The sequence below is a fragment of the Alligator mississippiensis genome, chromosome 4 (genome assembly GCF_030867095.1).
Source record: "Alligator mississippiensis isolate rAllMis1 chromosome 4, rAllMis1, whole genome shotgun sequence".
Lineage (NCBI taxonomy): Eukaryota > Metazoa > Chordata > Crocodylia > Alligatoridae > Alligator > Alligator mississippiensis.
The window spans coordinates 75310477-75338225 of NC_081827.1; the positions used below are offsets into that span (position 1 = coordinate 75310477).

General features: G+C 44.6%; 1 protein-coding gene and 1 long non-coding RNA gene across 5 annotated transcripts in view; one reads left to right on the forward strand and one right to left on the reverse strand.

Moving 5' to 3' along the window:
* Positions 1 to 1012, reverse strand: part of E2F7 (E2F transcription factor 7) — a 30058-nt gene extending 29046 nt beyond the window's left edge. For all 3 annotated transcript variants that reach the window (XM_014595830.3, XM_059726110.1, XM_059726109.1), the window contains exons 1-2: positions 860 to 1012; positions 380 to 472 (exon numbers count right to left, since the gene is read on the reverse strand). In XM_014595830.3, coding sequence (XP_014451316.1) covers positions 380 to 472 — 93 coding nt within the window. In that variant the 5' untranslated portion in view covers positions 860 to 1012. The remainder of the gene's footprint in view (positions 1 to 379; positions 473 to 859) is intronic.
* A 236-nt stretch (positions 1013 to 1248) lies between these two features.
* LOC132250033 (uncharacterized) lies at positions 1249 to 27601 on the forward strand. Of its 2 annotated transcripts, none has more exons than XR_009461623.1 (3): positions 1249 to 1593; positions 25359 to 25415; positions 25961 to 27601. It is a non-coding gene; the product is annotated as an uncharacterized LOC132250033 (long non-coding RNA). The 2 variants fall into 2 exon arrangements; XR_009461624.1 differs by lacking the exon at positions 1249 to 1593 and adding an exon at positions 22894 to 24417.
* Positions 27602 to 27749: the final 148 nt, after the last annotated feature.

The window sequence follows — 27749 nt, forward strand, 5'->3', positions numbered from 1 at the left end:
GGAGAGAGGAGCATTACAAGGCTGTCCATCAGGCAGGAGGGCGCTTGTGTACACCTGTGTTGGGCTAAGGGTCATCTTTGGTTGTTTTCCTTTTTTAAATAGCAAGTTTATTCCTGTTTCCCGGTGTCTAATTCCAACACCTGCCGTGTGAGGAACAGCTTTGTGCTCCTCCATGCCAATGGACCTCCCCAACAGACCCGCTCAACAGCCAGGCGTCAGCCCAGTGTATCACTTCCCACTACTTTTACTGGAAACGGTTCTACCTCTGCAAGCCCCCCCGCAAACTTCCCGTTGTCTGCATCTGGGAAAAAACAGCTGACGCAGGTGGAAGCTGAAGGCGCCTCACAGCAAGGCGTGGGCAGGTTTGGCTTCTACTCACTTTCTGGGCGTTGTCTCCGTCTTCATCAGCCAGGCCGGTTCTTGCGGGCCAGGTTCTGCTCAGGTCTTTCAGGGCCAGGCAGCCTCCCTCCATCTGAAAGAGCAAGCTGCAGCACTGAGGGCTTTGTGCACTTCCTAAGGGGCTGATCTCTCCCTCCCAGCCCCCCAGAGCTCTCCCTCCCGCGACCTTGACCAAGCCCCTGCTTTACATCAGGGCTGTCTCTTAGAAGGGGGAAGAGGGGAGCGAAATCCGTAGGCTTGGGACGTGGTGCGAGGGGGCAGGGAGAGCGGGGAGTGGAAAGGGGACGTGTCATGCGAGCTCCGGGGTTCCCGCGGGTCAGTTAGTTTTGGCGCAAAGAGCGATCGCGGCCCCGCTCAAGCCTCCCGCCCCCTCTCCAGCCCGGAGGGTGGGTGCAATGCGTGCGGGCTCTCCCCCACCCCAGCCCGGCTCAGCCGCCTCAGGGGCAGGCTCAGCGCCTACCTCTGGGCTACAGCCCCACGGCAGCTCCGAGCCGTGCGGAGCAGGCAGGCGGCGATGGCATGGGGGCCGCCCCGTGTTGCTGCCGGCGGCGGAGCCCGCACTGGGCGCTCAAGCTTCTATTCTGGCGCCCTGAGACATAGTTTTTCGGATCCGGCCAATCAGGCGCGGCCCAGGGGGGAGCCCTCGCGGCTCTTCCCGCCAATCAGCTCGCGGCCCCGCTCGGAAAGTTTGGCGCTAGAGTCGGCGCGTTCTGCCCGCCCGGGCGCGGCCCCTTGGCTCCGCGCCCCCCGCCCCCGCCCACCTGGGCACCTGGGGCCCTTTGTTCGGCCTGGCTGGGCAGCGCGAGGGGCCCCGCTGTGGCGGGCCGGGCCGGGCCGGGCCGGGCTGGGCCGGGGCGGGGGGCGCCTGGGGCTGGGCAGTACTGGCACTTGGCTTCCTTCCTTTTCCCCGCCCGTCCCCTCCCGGCAACCTGCTGTGGAGGCTGGTGCAGCGCCTGCTGCCTTCCCCGCCGCGGCTCCGGCACGGCCCCGGGGAGCCGCCGGCCTCTGCCGCGAGGCTGCAGGAGGCTCCTTGTTACCAGAAACCCCAGTGAACCGCTGGCAAGGAACCGCACGGGACTCAAACCCACTTCCTTCACCCCCACCTGTCCCCACAGGGGCTCTGAGTCCAGCCCCTCCCCAGTCAGAGCCCTCCCTCCTTCCACTTCTGCCCTCTTCTCGACGGTGTTTGAACAGGTGAGGCACGGGGCAAATGGTTGAAAAGGGCAGTCCGCCCTGCAAGCCCCAGCACCTAAATGAGAGGCCCAGGAGCCCCTGGGGAAGACCGCTCTGCTGCCATGGGATAGTGCCCGCGTAGGTAGTGCGTGGTAAACCTTGGCTTTACGCCCACTTTACTCCTCCCTAGCTTGTTCCTGGGGCCTTATGGCTGAGGGCAGGTGAAACTCAGGGATATCCGAACCCCATGCCTCCTGGTTTGAGCCTGCGAGTTGGATGCCCGCCAAAGGATTTGGGAACATCTGAAGCTCCAGGTGGGGGTGGAGGATGTTTGCCAGTAATACGGCCACTTTTGGGTCTGGACTAACTCATGGATTGTTTTGGCCATTTTGGCTTGCAATACGGACATTTAAAAAAATAAAAATAAATGGGAGGCCCAGATGCACCCACAAGGGCTGAGGTGGACAGCCAGCAAGGCTTAATGCCACGGGAAAAAAAAGGATGCTCCCTAAGAAATGGGGAAAGTCTGCATACAGACCTTTCATACCCAGCTTGTTCCCTGCTGGAGTTCAAGCGGCAGAAGCAAATCGCTTCTAAATGTTACAAGCCTCTGGCCTCTCAAAAGAAGAGTACAGAAATACTTGTGGCCTGAAAAATCCACTATAACGTAGTGCAGCAAGCAGGATGCTGTTTCCACTTGCCAGATGCCCACTTTTTGAAGGAGGTATCAGAAAATGGGCCCAGTGTATTGTACAGCTATACAGTTTATGGCGATGAAGGATTGCTTTTGGGCTTTCCCCCTAGTTTGCTCCTTCAGCGTTTTGGCTGGGGCAAAGACTCTGGGGCAGCTGAACCCTCAGGCCACTCTGCGTGTGGGGTTTGCATGTAGGATGCCTGCCATGGAGTTGAGAGTATCTGAAGCCCCAGACTGATGAATCTGGGAGACAGGGTACTTGCTGGTAGTAGTGCCACACAGGCTTGAACGACTCCGCTCTCTTCAGTTGAAATTTGGAACTTAATTCAGAACTGTTTTGGCTCTGGAGACAAAATGTTATTTTTTTTTTTAAAAAGCAAGCCCACAGAAAAAATGCGGGGGAGACCATGAACGTTCAATATTGGATAGAGTCAAGAAAAGTCAAATAATTGCTGTGCAGTAGTACAGAGTTGAAGTATCCAGTCATCCAAGCTTGAAACCTTTCAGAATGTTCCCAAGTAATTCTCCTGCTGGAAGCTCCTATTTAGTGTCATAAATTAATATTTAAGGTGATTATCCCTTTGCTGCTTTAACAACAAGCCTACTATTATGCCACACTTGGTTTCTATTCTCTTGTCCAAGGATTCTCCCTTCGCAAGTTACTTGCAAGTTTTTATGGCAGTATTTGCATATTTAACTAAAGCAACTATTTCTGATAACCTTGTAAAAGCATTACTTGACATATATTGTTAAACCATTAACTGTAGTGAGCTCTAAATATTGACTTGAGAAATAAGTTCTTCGCTTGGAAATAGGATGATGTGTGGTATTAATTGTACAGATGAAGGCCTTGATTAACTAAGAACTGTAACCTTCTCCTTTCAAGGTTCCTTTCTCAGAAAATTCCCAGTGCTTGCTGAACTGAAAGGAGTATGAACCTAGGAGGAACCTTTTCTTTCTTTTTAAAAGAAGGCGTGGGATTCTTTAGTACTTGTTCTTATGGATTAAGGAAAAACAAACACCAGTTTGTAATCTACAGCATAAGGAATGTTTTGATAATAATTTATGAATCCCTACCAACAATTTCTAGTTCGCAGTTGCACGCTAAAGACAGTTATTCCCAATAGGTAAACTAACATCACACATACAGTGACCTTCAAAATGCACTCAGCTGAAAAAACAAAGTTATAGAAATGCCAGATAAGAAATGTTAAAAGTGTGTGCCACATAAACTTTGTCAGTGCCTGGTTCTGGGCACTGATGTGGGGAGAAAGCAAGGTAAAAAACTAAGAACCTTTTTGGATATGCTACATCTCCCTAAAATATAATCATTCTACCCTGACAAAACCCATGACTTACTGCTGTTTTACACAAAATATAGGTATAAATGTAAGCTATGAAATAGTACTTTTTTAAAAAGCAGCTGTACATTTATTACTAGTCAGAAATTGGCATAGGTCTAGGAAATGTATTTAAAGAAGTAACCCCTTTAACTGCAGTAACCCCTTTAACCCCTTTAACTGTACTGGCTACAGTTCCAGTACAATGACTTTCTAGTTGCTTAAGGGCTTTATGTTGGATCATTTGGTGGAACTCCATGCTCTTGTGTTATGTAGAGGGTCAGAATAAAAAATGCTCTCTGGCGTTAAAAATTGAAGGCCTATAGTTTGGCATGAGACCAGGGAGGCAGAAGTCCAGATACTTGTCATCTATTATCCACTGGTAAATACACAGCCTGTGCTACTTATTTAAAATGCTGCTCTGATTTTTAATACCTTCAACTGGCTGCTGGAATGGACCCAGAGCCTTTAATAGACATTCAGGGCATTGGCTCTTCTCATTTTAGGTTAGATGTCTCTGAGTATAAATAGCTTAGTTTTAAAGCTCTCTAGAAGGGGCCAATTAAAAAGACTCAATGCTTTAATTTGTTTTTAACGTTGCACATGCACACTAATCTTGTCATGCTGAACTTCATGTTGTGGATGCTCAAACATGATGCTGTCTGAACCTACTTAAAAGCTCTTGTGCTGTTAGTAAGGTAATGGATTAAGATAGTGGTTTTCAACTTTTCATTTGCAGACCTAAACAATTTTCAATGGAAGTGCAGATTCTTTTCGGAAATTTTGAATGGAGGTATGGATCCCTTTGAATTGTAAGAATAGGTATTCACATACTTTTGACTTATAATAGTCATCTTTTGTGGACCCCTTAGACATACAGTCTGTGGACCCCCAGGGGCCTACAGACCACAGGTTGAAAACCATTGTATTAAAATATTAGTGCTTGATAAACATGAGTTGGAATAAGTAAAATTGACAATATCTAAGAAATAGTTCTGTGTAGTCTACCCACTCTTAAACGTGCTGAGGCAAACCAGAGATGTGTGACAATAACAAGTAAAGATACCATGAATCAGAAAGTGAGGTGTTGGGCTACTATCCGTTAACTTACAACCTCACTGATGTTAGTGCAATTTCATGGAACATTATCCAGAGTGAAATTTGGCTTGGGACATTTAGGGTGTCTGTACACATGCAGGGATACTGTTCTGACATGTTTTAATTACTTTATGTCAAAGCAAATTCGATTAATCAAGCCTGCTGGAGCATGCTAATTAGCGTGCTCCAGCAGACTCGGTGTGTTGTGTATTCGGCATCTCCACACTTCAGAATGGTGGCGGGGACACTTTAATTAAAGCTCAGAGAATGAGCTTTAGTTAAAGCTCCCCACTACTATTTGAAGTGCTGGATGCTGAATAAACCAGAAATTGTGGATGCTTTAATTAGATCATCTCTCAGAACCACTCTAATTAAAGCACCCCAGCCCCACTCCTTGAGCATATGTAAAGATGCCTGTAGTGATCACTGGATTCAGTAAACATAGGCATATGGGAATGAGAAGGACTAAATAACAAATTTTACTATGGAGCAGCTGACAACCTGCAAGTTCCTGGTCTCTTTAACTAGCTGCCTGCTCCCTGACAGAGGGACATTATCCCAGTTCCCAACTCCCTCAGTCTCCAGTTGGGAAGCATCTCTACATTATAACTGCTATGACTATAGGACAAACTTGTTTTTAATGTGGAATTTGGCCCCTTGTGGCTGGTCAGCAAAAGGCCATCTGTTGCAGAAGGCCTAAATGGAAGGAAGAGAAATTCAGGCAGGGTAGATACAGGGTACTCTGCAATCCTAAGTAGTGAGGAAGTAGAATCCACACTGATCTTGGATGGGCCACTGAAGTGGGAAGCATAAGAGTGGTGTGTGTGCTTTGGGGTAGGAGGAAGAAAGGTGACTTGGCACCTTCAGTAGTCAGTTGCTGAGAACAGTAGTGGAAGGACAGTGGCTTCTGTTCGAGTCCTGGTAAAATGTAGATGGCAGGCAATGTTGGCAGCAGTTTTGATGTAGTTGCTTGCTCTCTTGTAATAAAGCAACTAAAAAACCCCGAAACGATCATGTTCCCTTAAGATCAGAAGCAATAAATTACACCCATGTTACATAAGAGACAAGGTCTTTTTTTGGATGATACATTTCTTTGGATCAAGTACACAGTTGGGATAAAGTCAGACAAGCTTCTTAATGGGTAAAGGAGCACATGCATTTGAAAGCTCATCTAACTTCATCCCAACTGGGCAGGTGGTCCAATAAAGTTATTACCCCCCCCAAAATCCTTGCCACTTGCATAATTCCTGGACCATCATAGTTACATCATCACTCTAACACCTTTGTTACCACATTTAACTAATGCTAACGCTTTCTAAAGGTTGATATGTTACCGTAATGCATTTTAGTAAAATGATTATTTTTCACTGAATCTCTGAGAACATAATGCAAAATATCACTGATTGCTTAGAACCCGTGTTCTTCTCGACTCTATTCAAAATGGTCAGATGTCAAAATAATATGGGTTGTGAGCAATCAGTGTGGGGTCGGGGAGAGGAGGAGGAGCAGAGAGGTGTGCTGCTGATTGACCAAGAGGCAAAAACTGTGGCAAAAATAAGAGAGTAGAAACAGTGCTGCTTGTCATGGAACACCACTGTGCTTTTGGTAGGTCACAGAAAAATGCGGATTCTGCGTGTTTCCATGGGAAAAAGAAAATTAGGATCCCTGGATATAACGGTCTCAATGCCATGGAAGGATGCATGACATGCTAAAAATGGCGGTGGGGGTGCTTTAATTAAAGCTCATCGATTGAGCTCTAGTTAAAGCACCCTGCTGTCATGGGCAGTAAAGTGAACAGGTACCATATCAGATATAATCTTTTTATTTATTTATTTTTTTTGCTTCTAGGGAAACTTTCTGACACATGATCAAACCTATTTGTGGCTTGTCTGCAGAAAATAGTTTAAAGGATACAATATAGTTGTGAAGTTTTGTACACAACTATTATAATAATTAATACATCCTGGAAAAGATGTAAGTTGTGTAATATCTTTTGGCTGTGGGGCTTCCAAAATGGCTTTAATCTTCTCTTGAGATTTATGGAAGCCTTCTGCATCAATAACATGTCCACAATTAGCAATTGACCCTGAAAAATTTGAGTTTTGCACAATTTGCTCACAACCTATATTTTTCTAGGCTCTCTTCAAAACAGTCACATGTTCCTCATCATTTCCCCAGTCAAAATAATCTCATCCAAATAATACTTTGTTGACTGCCTTGTAACACGTGATCCATTGTTCATTGCCATATAGCAGGAGCAGGGGCAATGCCAAACTCTAGTCTATTATACTGCTATGGCATGGTATAACTTTTTGCAAGTTTATGACAAGATAAACATTTTAAATCTTCTATTTCCATCTGTAAGTAAATTTGTGTGGCAGTCTGGCTGGTGGCAGCTTGGCTTTATGGCTTGAGTTGGATGGCTCAGGCTGATTGATGGGGGCATTTCCCTTCCCCACCCATCAGGAGAAGGCAGGAGGAAGGCTTGCCCCGCCCTGGACTAGGGGTGAGGTCAAGAAGGGGACCTGAGTGGAAGCTAACTCCTCAGGCTCTCCCGTTGGTCCGTTTCCAATCTGGGGGTAGAGCCTCCAGAAGGAATCAACTACGCGACACTGGTCAGGCTGCAGCTGGAATACTGTGTCTAGTTCTGGGCACCCCACTTCAAGAGGGATGTGGACAACATTGAGAGGGTCAAGAGGAGGGCCACCCGCATGATCTGGGGACAGCAGGGCAGACCCTACAATGAGAGACTACAGGACCTGAACCTGTTCAGCCTTCACAAGAGAAGGCTGAGGGGGGACCTGGTGACCATCTATAAACTCACTAGCGGGGACCAGAAGGGTTTGAGGGAGACCTTGTTTCCCCTAGCGCCCCCCGGGATAACAAGAAATAATGGCCACAAGTTGTTGGGAGAGTAGGTTCAGATTAGACATCCATAGGAACTACTTCACAGTCAGGGCGGCTAGGATCTGGAACCAGCTTCGAAGGGAAGTGGTGCTGGCTCCTACTCTGGGGGTCTTTAAGAAGCGGCTCGATGCCTACATGGCTGGGGTCACTTGAGCCCAGTTTCTCTCCTGCCCAGGCAGGGGGTCGGACTTGAAGATCTACAAGGTCTCTTCCAACCCTACTTCTATGATTCTATGAACTCTGTTTACCCAGCACATAGCAGCTTCAATGAGGGATGATGAAGACGGGGCTGCAGAAGAGTTGGTAGAGCTGACCAGTAGGGCGGAACAGTTGCCCCAGAAGTGCCCTGAAGATGCCTTTGCCGAGCAGGAAGCATCAGGCAGCTGTCTCAGCCCCGCCATGGAGGGAGCTACGGTGTCGGTGCACAGAGGGTCCAGAGAGCGGATCGGACCTCAGTAGCTGCACAAAGTAGCACAAGTCCCCAACTTTGCACAATGCAGGCGCCCCTTCAATGCACAGGGCGGCGTATGGGGCTAAGAGAGATGAGCGGAGCTGATGAGACATCGCAGCTGCATGAGGTAGCGCAGGTCACCACCCCTGCACAAGGCACCACTCTGTGCATCGGGCTGAGAGAGCACGAGGCAGTTTGGGCCTTCCCGCAGCAAGCAGCTACCAGACAGGTCAAACATACTAGTGAAGAAGGAAGCCTCTGCAGCCAATCCACAGAAAGAGACGAGCTTAGACCACCATGCTGGGAGTCATGAGTCACTCGGGAAGGTGATTGCAGTTCCCAAGAGGGGAAGAGAAGGGAATTTCTACAGGGGAGGAGAGGCCCTCCCCAATTTAGGTGATTAAAGGGAACCCCCATGATGGGGAGGTGGAACGACCTCTTTTGTACGGAGAGAAGAGCTAATGGCCCCATTTATTAAGGATGGCTTCGTGCTTATGCCCCCCCCCCCAGTTGTGTGACCTAGGGGAAGGTGATGGTGTTCCCTTAAGGTAAAAGGTTCTTTCCTCCCCGGTATCATTTCTTCTTTGGGCACAGTTGCTATGCCATTGTTGTGTTCTGGTTCCTTGTGGCGCAGAGGTGACTGATGCCTCCCGAGTCTGGGGGGGCAGAAGTTGGAGGTGGGTCAAAAGCCCCATATCCACTCGTATACTTCTGTGCCGCAGCTTAGTGTCCCCCGCCCTCCGCAACACACTTCACAACCCGCACAGCAAAAAAAACTGCCCCTTCCTGAGCGGTGCTGAGTTGGGGGCCAATCTCAGGGGGGGGCATGTGCCCCCCACCCCCCATAACTCCCCTACCAGTCGCCTGTGCCTTGTGGTGTTGGGATTTTTGCTGTAAACTTGCATCCTTATTTTTGTATTATGAGAGGATTGTAAGCTGCTTTATTTAGCCTGCTAGTAGAGCCTGCTAGCACAACCCCGACTCAACACTTAAATTTATTGTATTGGTTATCTTTATGCATTGTATCTTATTTGATGTAATTTCACTTACGTATGTTTAGCTATTGTTACATCACTGCCAGATCTTCATTTGTTGATTCGCTGTCTAACCTGTGTTTTATCACTGGGTGTTCCCTTGCCTACCACTTGGAAGGCCCTGCTGAGGGCAAGGGCTGCACACTAACTGGAAGGCCAAGGAGGGTCAAAGCCTGTGCTAATATAGTGCCTTTGTCTACCATATCCAGCTAAGATTGCCTGGGTTTAGGGTTAATAAGAGTTGAGGACTTTTAAAAACCTATATCTGTAAATAATGTGTGTGTGTGTGTGTGTACATGTTTATAAGTTTTTATATTATATTGTACAGTTAAACCTGTAAATAGTTAAGCATCACTGGGTGTCCCTGGTCTCTGCTCTGTAGGGAAAGGAGGTGAGCTGGCCTGAAGCTAGGCAGTCACGCTCCCAACATGTCGCATCTGCTAACATCCCTTCAATTGAAGAAGGGGTACCAGCTGCGTACCACCCAGGCTACGTTTGCACTAAATCAGTTTTGCTGAATTGCTGCCCCTCGATAGTGCAGTAAAAATATCTTCAGTTAAAGGCAGGAGACATTGCCAACTTTCAAAACATAGTTTCTAGTAACCAAAATCTCCACATACCCTTACTGTACCCCATTTTTACAATTGGCACTATAGATATGCCCCACTCCAGGTTGCTTTTGAAAGTATGCCCTCTGTGGTTAAGTTCAGCATCTACTTTGGCACATAGGCTGTAAGGAACTGCCCGAGCTTTGTGAAATTGGGTCTGTGCATTTTCTTCTAACATTAAACATATCAGACCTCGGATAATGTTTCTATGCCTTCCCTGAACATTGAGGAGGTATACCTTCCAATGGTTGTTTAACTGTTTTTGCAGAGACTTTTGAACATGGCTGCAACATCTTTATACAATTCCAGTCCAAGGAATTGCTTTTAACCATTCATGACCCCACAGAGCAGGTCCCTCTTTTTCAATGACATGCAAGTCTAGAGGTTCCACTTATTATTATATTCTACTTGCATTGACATCAGCCTCTTTGGCACAATCTTCTCTCCATGTTTTTAACAAGCTACTTATTCCTTAATTTAATATTTTTTTAAAGATTTTCGTATTCTGAATATGAGATAACAGACACTGCAGAACCTGTATCAAACTCTATTTTAATGGCTTTCCCAGCAACCTGGGGTATCAACCGATGGCTTATTTATCATCCTTTTTCACAGGATGCAGGCCCAGACTAGCTACTTCACTCTTGCTATCTGTGTCACTGCTGTTTCTATTTATCATATATGCTTTTTTATTCTCTTTTTCTGTATCTTGTACTCTCTCCTTTATTTCTTTTAGTATGACACACTGCCTGGATATATCTTTTTTATTACTGCTTTTGTAGTAGTATTCCTTAAACTAGCAATCAGTGAGGGTGTAAGATCCTTTTCTACACATTAGGTCGTTGCCTGCACTGGCTCTTCTCTTGTATATTTAATAACTCATTCATTCCTATATCCATAGGCTCTCTTCCTTGCAATCCTATGGCAACCTTTGCTGCAGTTTCCATAGCTGTTCTAGTCTCAACAGCAGATTTAAAGATGAGGTCTTCCTTTTTGAGAGCTTCCTTTGTATGGCTTAATTAAGTAACCCATGCACAAATCTCTCTGAGGGCCTCATTAAGTCCATCTTTAAAATAGCAGTGTTCTGACAATTTATATAACTCTGTTGTAAAAGGCAAAATCAATTCATCTTCAAGTTGATTTCTCTTATGAACTTGAATCTTTGTGCAATAATCAATGGCTTGGTGCCAGATGCTTTTGGATAATTTTCAAAAATTCTTTAAAGGTTTTGCTTGCTGACTTTTCTGGGCTAAGCCTTTGCAGTAAACAGTACATTTTTCATCCCATCAGACTCTCTAGTGTGGTTGCATGTTTCTGTGGGAGAATCTTATTTACCTCAAAATACTATTTTAGCCCCTCTATATGCATAGGCAAGTCTTCCAGGGTCCCATCCTAAGCTCCATTTATTTCACTACAAGTAGCCATTTCGATTCCAACAGATTTCAGGTACTAACAATTACAGAAATTCTTCAGGTTTATTTAATGGGCCATTAAAAATTGGTGACTCCAGCCACAAGTGTGGGAAAGAGTGCTGCCAGACTGGCAAGGGTGAAATATATTGGGTGCAGATAGAAATGACAATTTTTACCCAATCTGACCACAGAAAGCAGTTTATAGCTATGACCAATCACAAGTGCACAGCTGCAGATAGCTTAAAACCCAGCCAATCAGTTGAAAATCTGACCCTTCATTGCATGAGGTATGAGATAAAGACATTTCAAAATGTAGCACCTTTTCTGAGGAGCTCCCGGCCTGTCACTGTTTTCAGAATGGGAAGGGGGAAAGGAAGCAAAGGGACTTCAGTCTGGGGATTTTTCAACACCCTCTTAAAGGGTGGGGTGGGTATATTAGAGCCCCCCCTGGGGCATCATCTGAACAGCCCAAGAATGACCTCTCTCTGCTGTCTTTCCCCCCTCCAGTTCTTAAAACAGTGAGCACTGGCACAGAGCTGTGGCTGCTGCTATGGGAACCTGCTAGAAATGCCTCTCTCCTGGAATCAACAGTGAACTTCTGTTTGGGGTAATGTAACACAGATCACTTTGCAGTAATTGTTTGGAGTCACAGCTGGGAACTGCACTTCTGTCTGCCCCTGTTATTGTAAACAAAGTAAAACTGCATTCACTACCCACAGCAGATTGAACAGGAGGCAACTTTAGCTTTCCATGCGTGCACATAAAACACGTTCACGTATCTTACACCTTCCAAACATGGATTGCAGATAACTTTAAACGTTAATGATTTTAGCCTTCACAACACCCTGTGAGATGCATGTATACTATCCTCCTTTTTTAAGATTTAGGAGCCAAGTTTTGGCTAGTAAAATTACTTATGACGCCTAAAGTTGTGCTAATAGCAGCAGTTCTGGACATGTGTATTGTGGCTGAGTATCTTGGTGCCTACCTTGTGCTTCAGGTCATTTTGGATTTACAAATTAGATATCCCTTCACTGAGAGCGGTGGGTCTCAATCAGGGTGCTGCAGTGCTGGCATTGTTGCTGCCTTCACCTTGGGGTGAATTGCTCTGCGTACCTCTGTTTTCAGGAAGCATGGTGGAGCTGAACTGAGAAGCGGCTGCTGCAAAAAGGTGCGCTGGCTTGGATAACCTAGCTGGCTCCTTCCTAGCACATGCTTAACACAGAGATAGCACTGAATTTGACACAAAGAAAAGCCATTTCCTTTCTGAACAGGATGGGAAGAGACAGTGGTTGTGGTGGGAACTTCATGTGCATTTTTCACACTTTAAATTTGGAAACAAGAAGCCAGGAGCTTTGAGCGACTGGAAACTAGGATTTGCCATCTAGTGGGAGTGCTTTAGGCTACAATCTGACTCCCTGTTGTAGTCTGTTTCTGATCATATGACGTTTGCATTCTTTTCTGCACAATGACACAATTTCAACAAGAGCAGCAGAGAGTATCCACACCCAATTTAGCATATATTCAGGGGCATATTAATGCACAGGCAAACTCAGCACATGCCTAGGGCCCTGACCTGTGGGGGGCCTCGTCCTCCCCTCTGCAGAAGTGGCACGAATGGCCTCGTCCACCTTCCTTACTTTCCCTTCCCCTCCCCTCCGCTGGCCTTGCTACCGTGGGAACTGCTTCCTAGCGGCAGCTCCAAGCCCCACTCCCTGCAGGCGGCAACACCAGGGTGGGAAGGAGGGGGTGGTCTCGGCCAACCCAGGGCCCACAAATTTGTTTGCCTAGGGCCCACTAAAGGGTTAATCTGGCCCTGCCTATATTGTGGTGGTTACGGCACTCCCTTGGGAGATTTGCATTAGAGTTCCCTTGAGGACAAGGTGTCTTCTCAGACCAAAATGGCTACAACCTTTATCCCTTGAGCACAAGGTGACATATAACCATTGTCTGGCTGAGTGCTCTGGTTGCTAGGCTGTTATAAAAGGTTCGTGCTGGCACCATAACTGCTGCTTCGTAGACATTTTTTAGAAAAGGATTCAGTCCAGCTGTCCCCAAAGGGACTGACTTAACCTGTAAGGAGCTTCAAGCTGTGAATGGCAGTTTTAGATTGGATGCATGTCACAGGGGCCTTTTCCTCTCCCACTTTAAGAGGGAAAGAAAAGCTGAGCTAAAAGCTAGCTATATTGGACTGAGCAGCCAGGTAACAGCAGGAGAAGGGCTTATTTGAGCTAAGAAAAAATGCCTGTTCATGATGGATTAGCCATGTGACTGGAAGAGTGGTGCCTACCGCTCAGCTCTGGAACAGGAGGAGACAGTCTGGTTTTGTACTCTGTAGGAGAAAGACTTGAAGTACTCCAGAAAGGAGACAACTGAGAGGGGAGTGTGAAGTGCTGTGGGATAGTGACTCAGAGTGAGGTTTGATCTTTAGTTGAAAGCAATTTGCTTGTGTCTTGATTTATGTTTATAACCAGAGGACCAGGTTGTGGCTGTGGGGGAGATTTGAAGGACATGTAGCAGGGTGCCAAGTGGTGCTCTGAATTTTGAGAACTAGTGCTCAAGGTAAGTACTCTAACTTCTATACACCTGTTCTGAGGTATAGGAATATGTGGCATACAGATTTAAATATAGGTTTCTAATCCATTAAGGACCCAGCAAAGAAGCCCAGTCTGGCCTGCAGAGGTCACAACTGGCATGGAGAATCTGGTATAGAGCAGTGCGAGGCCCATCCCATCTGCAGCACTCCCCTCTTACAGAGGCTGCTGTGCCATTGGGTCTGTGCTTCCCCCATTGCAGATGGGTCTGGTTAGTGCTGTGGGGCAAGAGGGGACAGAGGGACAGAGACTTCTAGACTGCAGACACAACCAGGTTATAAATTCCAGCAGACACTGGCAAATGGTTACTGACTCTTACATTAAGTAGCATATATGGCGATATGCACGTTTATAAGTACATCAAACTCTGATATGGTTGGAATAACCAGAAAAGGAACTTTAGTTTCACTGGATTGTTGTTCTGCTTAACTTACTGTATGCTAACTACTCATATTTTGAGTTATGTTATCAGAGATTTGGGTTTTTACTTCACTGTAAAATAATTAGTTTACTAAAATGCATTGCGGTAAGATAGCCAGTATATCAACCTTTACAAAATGTTGACATTATTTAAATGTGGTAACAGAGGTGTTTAGAGTGGTGGTGTAACCATGATGGTCCAGGAATTATTCAAGCAGCAAGGATTTTGGGGGGTGATGACTTATTGGACTAAGTGCACAGTTGGGATGAAGTTTGACTAGCGTTCAAATGCTTGTGCTCCTTTACACATTAGGAGGCTTGTCTAACTTTTTCCCAACTATGCAGTTGGTCCAAAGAAAGATATCCCCCCAAAATCCTTGCTTCTTGTGTAAGAGGCGCTAGTTTTATTGCTTCTGATCTTGAGGTAAGCTGGTAGTTCTGGGGTTTTGTAGTTTCCTTATTAGGAGGGAGCAAGTGACTACATCAAAACTGCTGCCAACACTTCCTGCCGTCAACATTTTTCCAGGACTGGAATAGAAGTCATTGTCCCTCCGCTGTTGTTCTCAGCAACTGACTGATGAAAGTGCCAAGTCACCCTTCCTCCTCCTACGCCAACGCACGCACGCACGCTTCCCACTGCAGTGGCCCATCCAAGACCAGTGTGGATTTTACTTCCTTATGACAGGATTTCAGAGTACCCTGTGCCTACCCTGCCTGAATTTCTTCCCTCCTCATAGGCCTTCTGCAACAGATGGCCTTTTGCTGACCTGCCACAAGGGGCCAAATTTCACATTAAAAACAAGTTTGTCCTATAGTAATAGAAGTTATAGAGATGTTCCCTAACCAGAGACTGAGGGAGTCAGCAAGAGAAAAGGGGCCAAGGTTGGGAAGGACAAGGCTCAGACCAAGAAATTAGTGTTTAAGCGCAGAGTATACAGCCAGGACTGAGGAGCCCCATGAAATTAAGTGACTGACACCAGTGAAGCATGGGCATAGCTATAGGGTTGAAGGCCGTGAATACAGCTTCTGATGCGTAAGGCATATGTGGGTGAACAACTGGTGCCTGACCAGTGCTGGTAGGACTTGAAATAGTTTCCAGTCCATTACCAAAATGTGACTGAGTAGGTTAAGTTAGAGTTAGGGCATCATCAATAAGATTATTTCAAGACTGTGCGGCAACCTTCCACTGTAATAGAACACTTCCATCAAGCTGGCATAGGTGACACTTGAAGTGAGGGGGTACAAGGAGGAGCTGGAGTAGCCTGCACGGCCATTAGTGTGTGCTGCAGTCGCCCCAGGTCCAGTTCTGTCAAAATGCCTTTCAGACAGATGTAGGGAGGTTTCTAAAACCAGGAGAGATTGACACTCCCCTCTCTTTACAGTTTCCTACTGGTTGGTTCGATGTCTTATTCCCAGTTCCTCCCATTCGTAGGTACCTAATTCTCCCCATGCCTTCTTAATACATGATCTGTACAGAAACCTGGGGCGTGTAACATCAGCTTGTGAATTTCACTTGGGGAACTTAGATGTTAGGTATGGTGATGCCTAGTGTCACTACTATCTACACCAGCGCTCCCCAAACTTTTCCTCAGGATGACTCCATTTCCTCAGTATGGCCCCTCACTCTCAACCCACAGCTCCTCACCTCTGATGTTGCAGCCCCATTTGGGGTCGTGACCTACAGTTTTGGAACTGCTCTTTGTGGACTTTTACCCAATTGATTTGCCTATGACTGGTCACGCTAGAAGCCTGATACCAAACAAAACTGATGGCCTGAACCAGTCTTGCATTTCAGCTGTGTGACCACTTACTCTCTTTACAGGGTCTTGCATCTTTAACAAAGGCAATCTTGTACTCAAGTGTTTTTTCACTTGTTTCAGTTATATAAGTACTAGCAAACATTAAGCACTCTGAACAAAAAAATACTTCCCTCTGTAGCAGATTCGACCAGATTGGTGTCCCATACTGTAAATCTCTCTACTAGCTTTTCTACCAGCTATGGTTTTTCTAGAAAAAGGAATGGACACAGGCTAATATAGGCCCCTTCTCTTCCTTCCCTTGCCTTCCTCCCACCAAGTACTTTATTTCTGGAAATCTCAGGCTTCCCATCTATCCATAAAGAAGGCAAGAGTCTCTCTACCTTTCTTTCCCTTAAAGGTAAAGTTTCGTAATCTCCAGTTTTGTATTGCATTAGACATAGAAACATTCAGCAGCCTATTGTGTTGGATGCTGTTGAGACAACAAGATCATGCCTGCCCCAAAAAGCTTGCAGGTGGTTTTTGGGTTTTTTTTTTTTTTTTTTTACTGTTCTAACTTTAATTCCAGGTTTGCAAATCTAAATGCTGAATTATGGAAATCTAATAAACAGCAAAGGGCAACCATTTCTTCATAAGATCCATAAATAAGATTTTTAGTTCTGTACATGGTGCTGAACATGGACATATTTTGGTGTGTGTATAATGTATATATTCTGTTGCTCAACTGCTACTTTGTTTTGCAAGATGTCCTAGAGGGTGGTGCTCTCTTTATGGACTTGTCACTTGAAAAATTCAGCTTTGTGAATTGTGGTGCAGAAGGCAGCTTAAGTCTCCTTTTCAGCTAGGACAGCAGCTTTTGTTCATTCATTTTAAAAACAACCTCTGTAGACGAAGCGTAGAAAAATTTCAGCTGAAATAGGGAATTGATCTGAAAGTTGGAAGCATCCAAAGGTTGTAATTCATGTCTAGGGTAATTCTAACAAATAGAATGCTTCGCTATTACAAGTCTATGTTCTCTATAGAAATCTAAGTCTTCCTCAAATAGAAGGCTGTATTGTGGTTAAAAATCAAATGTCCAATAAAGAGTCACATTTACCTATGAGACTATAATTTTGTAGCACAGTAGTCTCTGGTTCCATTTGCATTTAGTCCAGGCAATGAATGCCACTTCACTTCCCTTTGTCTCATTATTCTCTCCTCTGTCCCTTGAATCTATAAAACTGCTTCTAGATTATAATGCCAGAAAGAACAATTAGATCATATAGTTTGACCTCCTATATATCTCAGGCCATTAAACTTCACTCATTACCCTATATTGATCCACATAACTTGTGCATGCCCAAAGCACAACTTTAGTACAGACATCCATTATTGATCTGAAGGCCTCAAAAGACTGAGACTCTATCACATCTCTTAGTAGTCTGTTCCAGTGGTAATTGACCTTTTATTAGAATTGTGCCTTATTTCTAGGATGACTTTTGTCTGGCTTTAGGTTCAAGCTATTGGTTCTTGATACAATTTTTCTTCACTATATTAGAGCCTTACTATTGGTTCACAGGATTTCTCCCTGTGAAAATACTTGTACCCTAATCAAATTAGTCTCTCAATCTATTTTGATTGAGCTGCTTCTGGCTCTTACTAAGATACCTAGTGATGGCCTTGAAGTTAATTTTGGCTCTTTTCAGACCCTCTCCAGTTTTCGATATCTTTTAGACTGTGTGCCTTGTAGGAGGTATTTCTTGGTGTTTGTAGGAGGGCTGGGTTTTTTCGCCAAGTTACTCATAACTATGTACTAGTAGCAATAGATATCACACATGAAAGCAGCAGACTAAATTTGATCACTTCTTGCATTTCTGGCCTTTTGGCTAAGATCAAGTTTAGTTTATTGCTACGATGTGTGATATCTTTTGCTATTGGTACATAGTTATGATTTAACTGAGAATTTTGAACTGAATATGGAACGAGGTTTTCCTGAGCCTTTCTAATTCATACATACCTAGCTGTAACAGACTGACTATGGTCCTTGAATGAGAGGACTAGCTTCAATGTTAAATGAGCATCATGCTTCAAAGTATCGCAAGGATGTGATTGGAGAGGTGGGCTGTTCTGTAAAATTAAATATTGCTCCATTTTCTCGTAGAAGAGATACTCCGTTGTTTCTTTCTCTAGTATCTGATTAAATTAATAATTGTTTGTCATCCTTCCTCTGCAGCACAAATGTAGATGTGTATAATTGGCCAGTGCCTAACACATGCCATATCAATGTCATTGGAAATTAAACATGATGGATGTTCTGATCCAGTGCAGTATGGCATGTCTTCATCTAGAGTAGAATCTAGGTCCTTTTAAAAAAACCAACAAAAAGCCCAATTTCTGTGGTACAAGATGAATTGTGTGAGCTTGGTAATTACACTGAAGAATTCTTGGGAACAGATCTGTTGAAACAGTCTCCATTACAGCATCTTTTCAGTCGAGCTGAATGATTGGGAGTGAATCGAACTCATGATCACAGGTTATCTGTCCTCCAGGTTTGTCTAATTCTCAAAAGGAAAAAAGGGGAACTAAAACAAAAAAGTAACAAAGTCGTGGAGAGACATCCATCTTGATATCAAATCCAGTTTAAAGCTGAGTTAATGTTTGTGGCCTTTTCCCCTGTCCAACAGGGTACTTAAACTTGGCTAAGCTGTTGAAGTATTGAGGAAAGTATCTTGTGTAAAAGCTTCTGTGTATTTTGAGAAGTTATTCTTCTTAAATTGTCTAAAATATTAACTAGGTGATCATGTTGGGGTTTTACCACGCACGCACGCACGCACGCACGCACGCACCCCCATGAGAAATATGCAAATGCAAGTGTGTGTGTGCATGGTTAAACTTTAATAGAAAGAAGTTAAGTAACTTCCAAAGCTGTCAGTGAGAGCCATGGGAATGAGTCCTGATTCTCTTCTGATTTAACCACTGGAGGGAGTCATTTCTGGAACAGATTAGAGCATTGTGACCCTTGCCTCAGCAGTTGCTGCTGCTTGCTTGTTCTAACTTGTCCCAGGACATCTGGGCCAGTGACCCAACAGAAATGACTATTAAGTTCTTCCCTGCTGTGGCTGTGTTGATAAGACCAATGCAACTCATTATGTTGTCAGAAATGAATGAAAAGTTACAATTTCTTAGCCACATTTTTTAAATTAAAATTTCTGACTAATTTAACAAGCAGAACATGGCTCTGCTTCAGAAAGACCATTTTTTCTGACAAGGTCACATTTCATAGATTGATCTGGGATTTGTGGGGGGAAGAACAAATGAAAATTACTTATTGGTCTAAGCCTGAATAAGGATTGCATTTTACCTCTGTAAATAAACAAGTTCCTGTTATACTATAGCTTTCTTTATACTTCATATGGTTATTTTTTCATAAATCATGGGAGGAGTATATCTCTTGCTGAATCTTAAAGTACCCTAAATTAACAAGTGGTCTGTCACCCTTGCAATGGCTGTTGCTGTTGGGATCAAGATCTATTTAAGGTAAGCTGTTTTTTAAAAGTGAACAATACTGGACTTGTGTTTTGGAATACCAATATAGGATTTAAGCACTATGAACACTACATAAAACTGTATAATTATGTTGGAATGTGATCTTTTCTCCTACAGCTTTCTGATTGCGCACACTGCAGCTCATTCAGACAATCGGATGATTCCTTGGGGAATTCAGTTATAGCATGAAATTAATCTTTCAGCTGTTCTTGTGAGCAGGTGAAAAGTGGAAATAATTATGAAAGCTCTGTGGCCTCTGATAATTATGTGAATTCTCTGAATATGCCTGTGCCACAGGTTGCTAACATAGTTTGTGATTGTCTGAAATGACTATGCTTAAAACAGACAGTAGTAGTTTCTTGAATGGCTGGGAAGCTTCAAAAATCAGGTAGTCGATCACATGGCTGTTAAAAGCACCTCATTCTTAATGCAAGCTTTGAGCTTGTTGAATAAGCAATTCATTCAATGTCCTAACATTCTCTGAATAGCCTAGACTGTGCATGTAATTAAGCTCAATAGATTGCCTGCCTTCTTGGCCAGAATAACAGGATTGATTTTTGCTAGTAATGCATATATTATCACTTACAATGCTATACCTAACCTAGAGAATTAGAACTGAACCTGAAATGGATGTTTTGGTTAACGGATGTTGTGGTCTTATGCTTAGCCATATCAGCTCCAGTTAAATACGTTCATTGCCTTGTTCTTTGATTGTGTGTCATATGCTACTGAGCTATTTTTTACCCACTTTCAAAATAACTTACAGCAGCTTCTTAATGAGTCAGCAAGTGATTTTTGGCTGTGATTAGTTTCTACTTTAAATAATATACAATAATGAAAAGGTCTTCAGTGGGGCAGTTGAATGGAATAGTTTATTTGCATCTATCCTCCTCAATGATGTAATAAAATGTTGATGAAAATGTCGGGACCCAGGGCAGCCAGCCAGCAGCTCTCCCTGACTCCCACCCGGGCAGTTAAGGATCCGGGGCCTTAGAAGGCCGTCAGGCAGGTATTTGTGACGCTTGGAGTGGAATTAATTAGGCGGACGCTTATCGGTTGTAAAGCAAGATTATTTATTTACGCCGTCAAGGTGGTGAATAGCGGAGGCCAGAGATATTTGGTTAGTTATAGTTTAGGGTTCGTAGGTCATAGGTCGGTCTGTATAAGAGTTCGTCGGTCGGGCAGATAAACGGAGAAAAAAGTCGGGCCGGCAGGTCGTTGATTTATGTCTGATAATTGGGTCGAGACGGGGGAGACTGACAAGTGATTAATTTCTCAGTTATTTTTATGTATATGTTGAGAGGTTTTTTAGGTGTGTGCACGGAGGCCTCCCGTTCTTCACGGAAGTGAAGACGGGTTTTATTTGTGTAATAGCCAATTGTTTTTTGTCACGTCATAAATTTAATTAGAATTGCCAATTATCTAGCGGTCTTCGCTAGGGTGTTATCATAGGGTTATTCCCTGTTTTTTTTGACCAGTTATAATGATTTATGTACAGCACAGAAGGCTAAGTTTTATTTTATGTTGGTGTCGCAGTTATAAACTTTTTTTTGACATGCGCAGCAAAAAAGCGGTTATTATCATTATTGTTAACCCTTAGTTAACCTAGTGTAGAAAAAAACTGTTTTGAATAGTTTTATTTGTTTGTGACATGGGCACTACTTAATTGGGTTGTGACATGCCCCCTTGTCTGTGGCACAGCAAGTCACATCATGTTTATATATAGACCATTTTGTTTATCATTGTTAGTGTTTGGCAAGCGGGTGTATATAAAAGCAAAAAGCGTGGTTAACTTTGTTTTGAGATATTGTAAAATTTCATAACCAAAACACACAAATATAACAATGGCTATTATGATCCATGGTAAACACAAGATAATCAAAAACGCTGACACTTGAATTAACTTAAACGCAGTAAACTGTAACCCTTGATTTTATATAATCTTTTTTAATTCGATTTTTTAAGGTAACTGAGAGTGAGGTATCAGATTAATGTCCCCTATACGGAGGGTTTTTAAAATTGTGGCTTATTATATTTGAGTTAAATCGTAGCTTTGAAAACACCAATTTTTTGTATCGTTATTAGTGGTCTTTTTTTATTTTTTTTATTGTTATCTCTCTTTTTAAATCCTTTTTTTTTTTTTGAATGTATAGGTTCCTTTAGAACCTTGACTGTTTGCCCCCTTCCATCATCATCTCCCTCATCTCTTTTTTTCTGTTTTTTTTAATCAATGCTTTTGTCCACACCCGACCTTTTTGTGATATCCCCTAAACCTTTAGACTATCAATGTTGTTTTTTTTTAATAATTTAGAGCTTTTTATTTAAAACATTATGACTTGGCTTTACTGTGTAAAGTCTTAAAAAGGCTTTAAAACAAAACAAAACAAGTATGTATAAGATCATTAACAGGAAAAGAAAAACCATAAAATGAGTCGTTAGTTATGTCTTTGGCCTAAAATGACAAAAGGTTTAGGACCGAGTTGGAGGTTTTGAAGTTAGCTCCGTTTGTCAAGGAACCTGTTGGTAACAGCAGGAATAGAGTGACGACCCTGCTTGCAACATATGAGCAGGCGGTCATTGTGGCATTGACCCGGGTGTGCTGTAGGTGGGTGCTCGGTGATTTTTGTGATCGGGCAGTCACAGATTGTTTTTTTATCACCGCTGGGCCTGTAAGGGAACAAAATAAACAAACAGACAAACAAACAAAGAAAACTAAAAAACAATAAAATTGTCTTTTGTATATCTACGAGCATAATGTCGTAGTGGTTGGAATAGTTTATAGATGCCCCCTTCGAGTAGTTGTTTGTTGGGGCAGGCTGTGGTGTTATCCGGAATGCGCTGTTAGGCATGGGTGCCTACGGGGCCCGGACCAGTTGGCGGGATCAGTCGAGGTTGGTAGCCTAGTATATGTGTCAGTTGTCGTTGTTTCGCATCTTTTAGGACGTGTAGCCGTTGTTTGGTAAGCGTGAAGTAGTTTAGGAGGAACCCAAACATGGCTCTTTTCTCCGGTGTCCTCTGGGGTGGTAGTCTTGATTTTTTTCGTGAGTTGAATTGGGAATGTTTTGATGTTTGACTGGATATGTAGTAAGATAGCTTAGGGCGACGGCTGAGTTTGTAGTTGTTGATTTTATAAGAGCTTGTAGCCATGGAAGTTGACTTAAAAGATTTTTTGTTGGCTGAGTAACGAGCTGGTTGAGGAGAAGGCGAAGATTGATGGTATCTTCTTCTCTATAAATCTCCATGCATGCTTTGATAACGTCAAGGGTGGTGGTGGTAGTTGCACCCTCTGGGTTGGTTATTTGTTTGGTTATTGTTATAGGATGAGCGGCAGCTGTAGTTGTTATTGTGTCTGATGGGAGGATCGGATTTTCGCTCGTTGCCCCCTCCCTGTGGTACGGAGGTGGGGCCGTTGGGAGCAACGTTATCTCCTGGGGCGGGGTAGCTGGGTGGAGTCCCGCCTGTTTTTTTGTGGCTCTGCCCTTCTTTTTTAGGTCCTCCGGGCAGCTCATATTTTTTTCGGTGTCATTTTTTGGTGGCAATGGAGGGTTTTGGCACGCTGTCATCGCCGCAGCAGCTTTGCTGACTGTAGCTAACTGGGTTTTTAAGTTTATATTTTTACGCAGTAGAAGTGACACTACGTTAATCATCTTTTCTTTGTCCCACTCGGAGCTTGTCCACTCCTTTTTGACTCCCTCCTCTCCTCTCAGCGAGAAGTAGCCGCTGATGCACCCTGTCTCCGCTCCGCTCGCTTGGTGATAAGCGATGTGAGCCCATAATTTATCCGCGTTATCTATGTGGCGCCCCCCACTATATCAGGGGCAGTTTTTAATTAATTTTCACTCCATCACATTTTCTCTTAATCCTGTTCGTGACGCCATGTCGGGACCCAGGGCAGCCGGCCAGCAGCTCTCCCTGACTCCCACCCGGGCAGATAAGGGTCCGGGGCCTTAGAAGGCCGTCAGACAGGTATTTGTGACGCTTGGAGTGGAATTAATTAGGCGGACGCTTATCGGTTGTAAAGCAAGATTATTTATTCATGCCGTCAAGGTGGTGAATAGCGGAGGTCAGAGATATTTGGTTAGTTATAGTTTAGGGTTCGTAGGTCATAGGTCGGTCTGTATAAGAGTTCGTCGGTCGGGCAGATAAACAGAGAAAAAAGTCAGGCCGGCAGGTCGTTGATTTACGTCTGATAATTGGGTCGAGACGGGGGAGACTGACAAGTGATCAATTTGTCAGTTATTTTTACGCATATGTTGAGAAGTTTTTTAGGTGCGTGTGCGGAGGTCTCCCATTCTTCACGGAAGTGAAGACAGGTTTTATTTGTGTAATAGCCAATTGTTTTTCGCCACGTCATAAATTTAATTAGCATCACCAATTATCTAGCGGTCTTCGCTAGGGTGTTATCATAGGGTTATTCCCTGTTTTTTTTGACCAGTTATAATGATTTATGTACAGCACAGAAGGCTAAGTTTTATTTTATGTTGGTGTCGCAGTTATAAATTTTTTTTTGACATGCGCAGCAAAAAAGCGGTTATCATCATTATTGTTAACCCTTAGTTAACCTAGTGTAGAAAAAAACTGTTTTGAAAGGTTTTATTTGTTTGTGACATGGGCACTACTTAATTGGGTTGTGACAGAAAAAAATTTCACTTAACTGTACTCTGGGCTTCTTGTATATTCAGTTTTTAATCTGTAAACCTGGGGCAAGTCCTGTCTATGAACTTTCTCAAGTGGAAACCATGAAGGTCTAGGTACAGTTCAAAGAAAGACTTAAGCCCTGTTCCTAGGTGCCTCAATGGACCCAAAACATGTGAATCCAAAACAGAATCCTGCTCCTCAACTGCCTGACTCAGGAGAAGCCCAGACTAGTGATTCTCAACAGAAGTGCCGTAGCACCCTGGGGTGCAACCAGATTCTGTGAGGAGTGCTTCAAGAGATGGCAGATGGGGGATTGGCTCCACCTGGCCAATCCTCCGTCCCCACTACCTGGCTCCTGTACAAGGAGGTAAACCCTGTAATATAAAAATTAATTGCTGAAATTGGATGCCAGTCAATTTACAAGAGTTAGAGGGGTGCCTTGAGTCCAGCGAGCAGTGCCTCAAGTTTGAAAAGGCTGAGACCCCTGGCCTATACTTTACTACTTGGGCATTCTCTTTTTTTGACATAAAAAATACCTGTCCTTCTTCCTCCTGAACATGTAAAGAATAGTCCTGGCCTCAGCAATGATGTGCCTAGCTTTTGCCTAATACTGGTTTGGATCTAGAAACTAGGCAGAATAGTACTTAATTCTCTTGAGGGCTTAATGTGCTTGGTACACTCCAGGGATGGACACACACCCCTGCCTCCCCCAGCAGTTGCAGAGCTCATTATTATACATGGCAGTTTCATTTTCTGCTTCCAGGGCTACTTTTGTAACCTATCTAATGTAATGTGACAGAAGCTGGCCTGGGATTAGGGACTAGAACCCAGGACTTAATTTTCCCAGGTGAATGCCCCAGCCACTAGGCTACAGAGTCAGGCTAGTTCTTATTCTTTGAATGAATGTTGCATTTCTTTCTGCACAGTTCATCTTCAGCAGGATGGGGAGGGGAGTGCTCCCAGCAAGCCTATCCTTTGTCCTTTGGTAAAGGCATTCTCCTGGCAGGTGGAAGATGAGAACTTGAATTCTTTCAGGCTGAGGCTCTAAAGCTCGTGGGCAAGTTGTATTCTGACCAGGAGAACCGCAAGCCTGCGTGTGCTATTAAAATTACATCATCTTTGTAAGGAACCTGATTCTCTGTGTTAGGTAACCTCAGCACATCATTAAATTAGGAATTTTAGGAGACTTAGGTAGAGGAATGTCGTTCCCAAATCCAGATTATAGGGTAGGTGCTTCTTTTGTATGACAAAAACAGTGTCCGTATTTTTATCTTTGTGCATTTTGGCTTTTTTTTTTTTATTTGGCAGCTCTTGTTCATCAGAGATGTTACCGGGGATCACTACATGGATCTCGTCGATTCCCAGGTAGGTGCTGAACTGTTCAGAGAAGGGTACTTCTAGGCACATGCAGAAATAAAATACAGGCACATGGGGGCTTGAAGTAAGAGAAGGTAGCACCATGGAATTTAGGACTTGTCGACAGGGTTTTTGGATCCCAGCCTTGGACTTGTCTCATAGCCAGAATTAAAACAGTTAAGGAAAGCTGCCCCTTGCAGGAATTCATTTGGTGCAACATGTGGCTTTCTTTGTGAAAACTGCAGCACTTGTCAATGGCAATGGCAAAAGTGTTGTCTTCCCTGGGGACTAACCTTCAATGCATTTGTATGCACCCACTGTGTCTCCCTTCCTGAAGTCTTGAGCATTCCTCTAACTGGGAAGGAGGAACAACTTGCTGGTAAATAGCCTTGCATATCTGTACATCAGTTAACTAAAGCTTCTTAGGTGTTTTGAAAACTACGAAGTGTAATAGATGCAACTATTTAAGTAGCAACTAGAAAAGTGTAAAATGAGTTTGACCATATCAATTGTGGATGCATCCAAATAAAGTATTTTTTTTTAACTGAATACAGGTGCATTGAGCAGGATTTGATTCATGAAGATGCTGATATTCAAAATGATTGGTTGCTAGCACTGACCCTGGAAAGCAATGACCACTAGCAAGATTTGATGATACAATTTTAAGCATCTGTCACCACTTGCTTGTCCTCCTAGGCCATTTTTAAGGATATGGCATCAGTCCATGGTAGCATCTGAAATGACAAACTGCGGTGCTATAAATCAGAGATGAAAGCAATAGTAGGTGCATAGACTGTGGAAGGAAAGTACAGTAGTTTTTAGATGAATAGGATAACACTCAGACTGGTGGTGAGGAGACTATGTTAAATCAAAAAGGGGGACAGACTCGCATCAGCTGGAGTATTCACAGCTAGGCTGTGACTTTTGAAACCCAGTTTATCACCACTCCAAAACCTCCAAAAAATTCTATTCCCTCCATGCACAGCTTCATATAGTTCTAGATGGCAGGAGAGAAGTTTTTCTAACTTGTTTTCTGCAGTTACAGATAACCCACAGGTGCCTAGCTAGTTTGTGCATCTCGTTCACATGCCAAGGGTCGAGGGTCAAGTTGATTGCTCTATTTGGGTTTTCCATTTGCAGAGAAACATGGATTTTCTCCTTTAAGGGTCAAAAACATGGACAATTTCAGGTTTCTGCTTGCAGGCTGGCAGAGTTCCAGCTTGCAAGGGGCTGCTTGGGGCTGGGGGGAGTGGGAGGAGGAGGATCACAGGCAAGGAGTGCCGCATGTATGTGCATGTGCACACATGCACGTGGCAGCCAGGTAACGTGGTGGAGAGCAGCTCCCGCACCTCCTTCCATGTAAGTCTATGGGGCAGGGGGGCATATGTGATGGGGAGGCACATGCCACCTCAGACTTCTTGTGTCCACAGTGGGCATGGGACTGCAGCCTGGCTTGACTGGCATGGGCAGGAGCCACTTCCATGGCCATGCAGGTGGGACCCAGCACAGGAGGTTTGAGTGGGGCAGTGTGAGGAGGCTCAGTGTTGCTGCCACCACTGCCAGGACCTCTGCACCAGCCACACCAGCAGCAGCACGAGGAGTAACAGACTGGGGCAGGAGGGGACTGTGCTGCCCTTACCTTCTCCCACTGCCAGCCTCTTACATGTTGGGCCATGGCTCTACCTTGCTGCTACCACCGCTTCCCTCAGGCTATGGCTTTACCTTGGAGGGGAGGTGGGGGACAATGTAGGTGGCCTGAGCGGGTATCAGCACTGGCCAGTCCATGGCAGCAGGGTAGAGCCACAGCCTGGTGCATGAGTGGCTGGTGGTGGAAGGTGGAGAGGGCAGTGCGGACCCCTTGCCCCCTTGGTCCATTACTCCTTATGCTGCTGGTGGCACAGATGATGCAGGGGTCCTGGTGGCGGCAACAAGTCTCACTGCTCTATTCCACCCTCCTGTGCTGGGTCCCACCTGCTGGGCCACAGAGGTGGCTCTTGCCCATGCCAGTCCAACTGGGCTGCAACTCTGTACCATCTGTGGGCACATAAATCTGGGGGTGGGGGGACACGTGTCCTCCCTGACATGTTGCCTATAGCATTGTCTATGGTCAGGCACCCTCCCCGCCCCACACATCCACCCTTTTCCTCACAGATCGGGGAGCTGTGGCCTGGGGGTGGAGGACAGTGTGTTGGGAGTGAGGGGCACTGGCAGGACTGGGGGGGACAGAAGGCTACAGGTTGGGAGTGAGGGGCACCAGTGGGGACGGGGGAGGGTGGGGAGGAAGATGTGGCTTGGGAGTGACAGGCACTGGCATATCTGGGCTGTTCAGTACCATAAAGCACC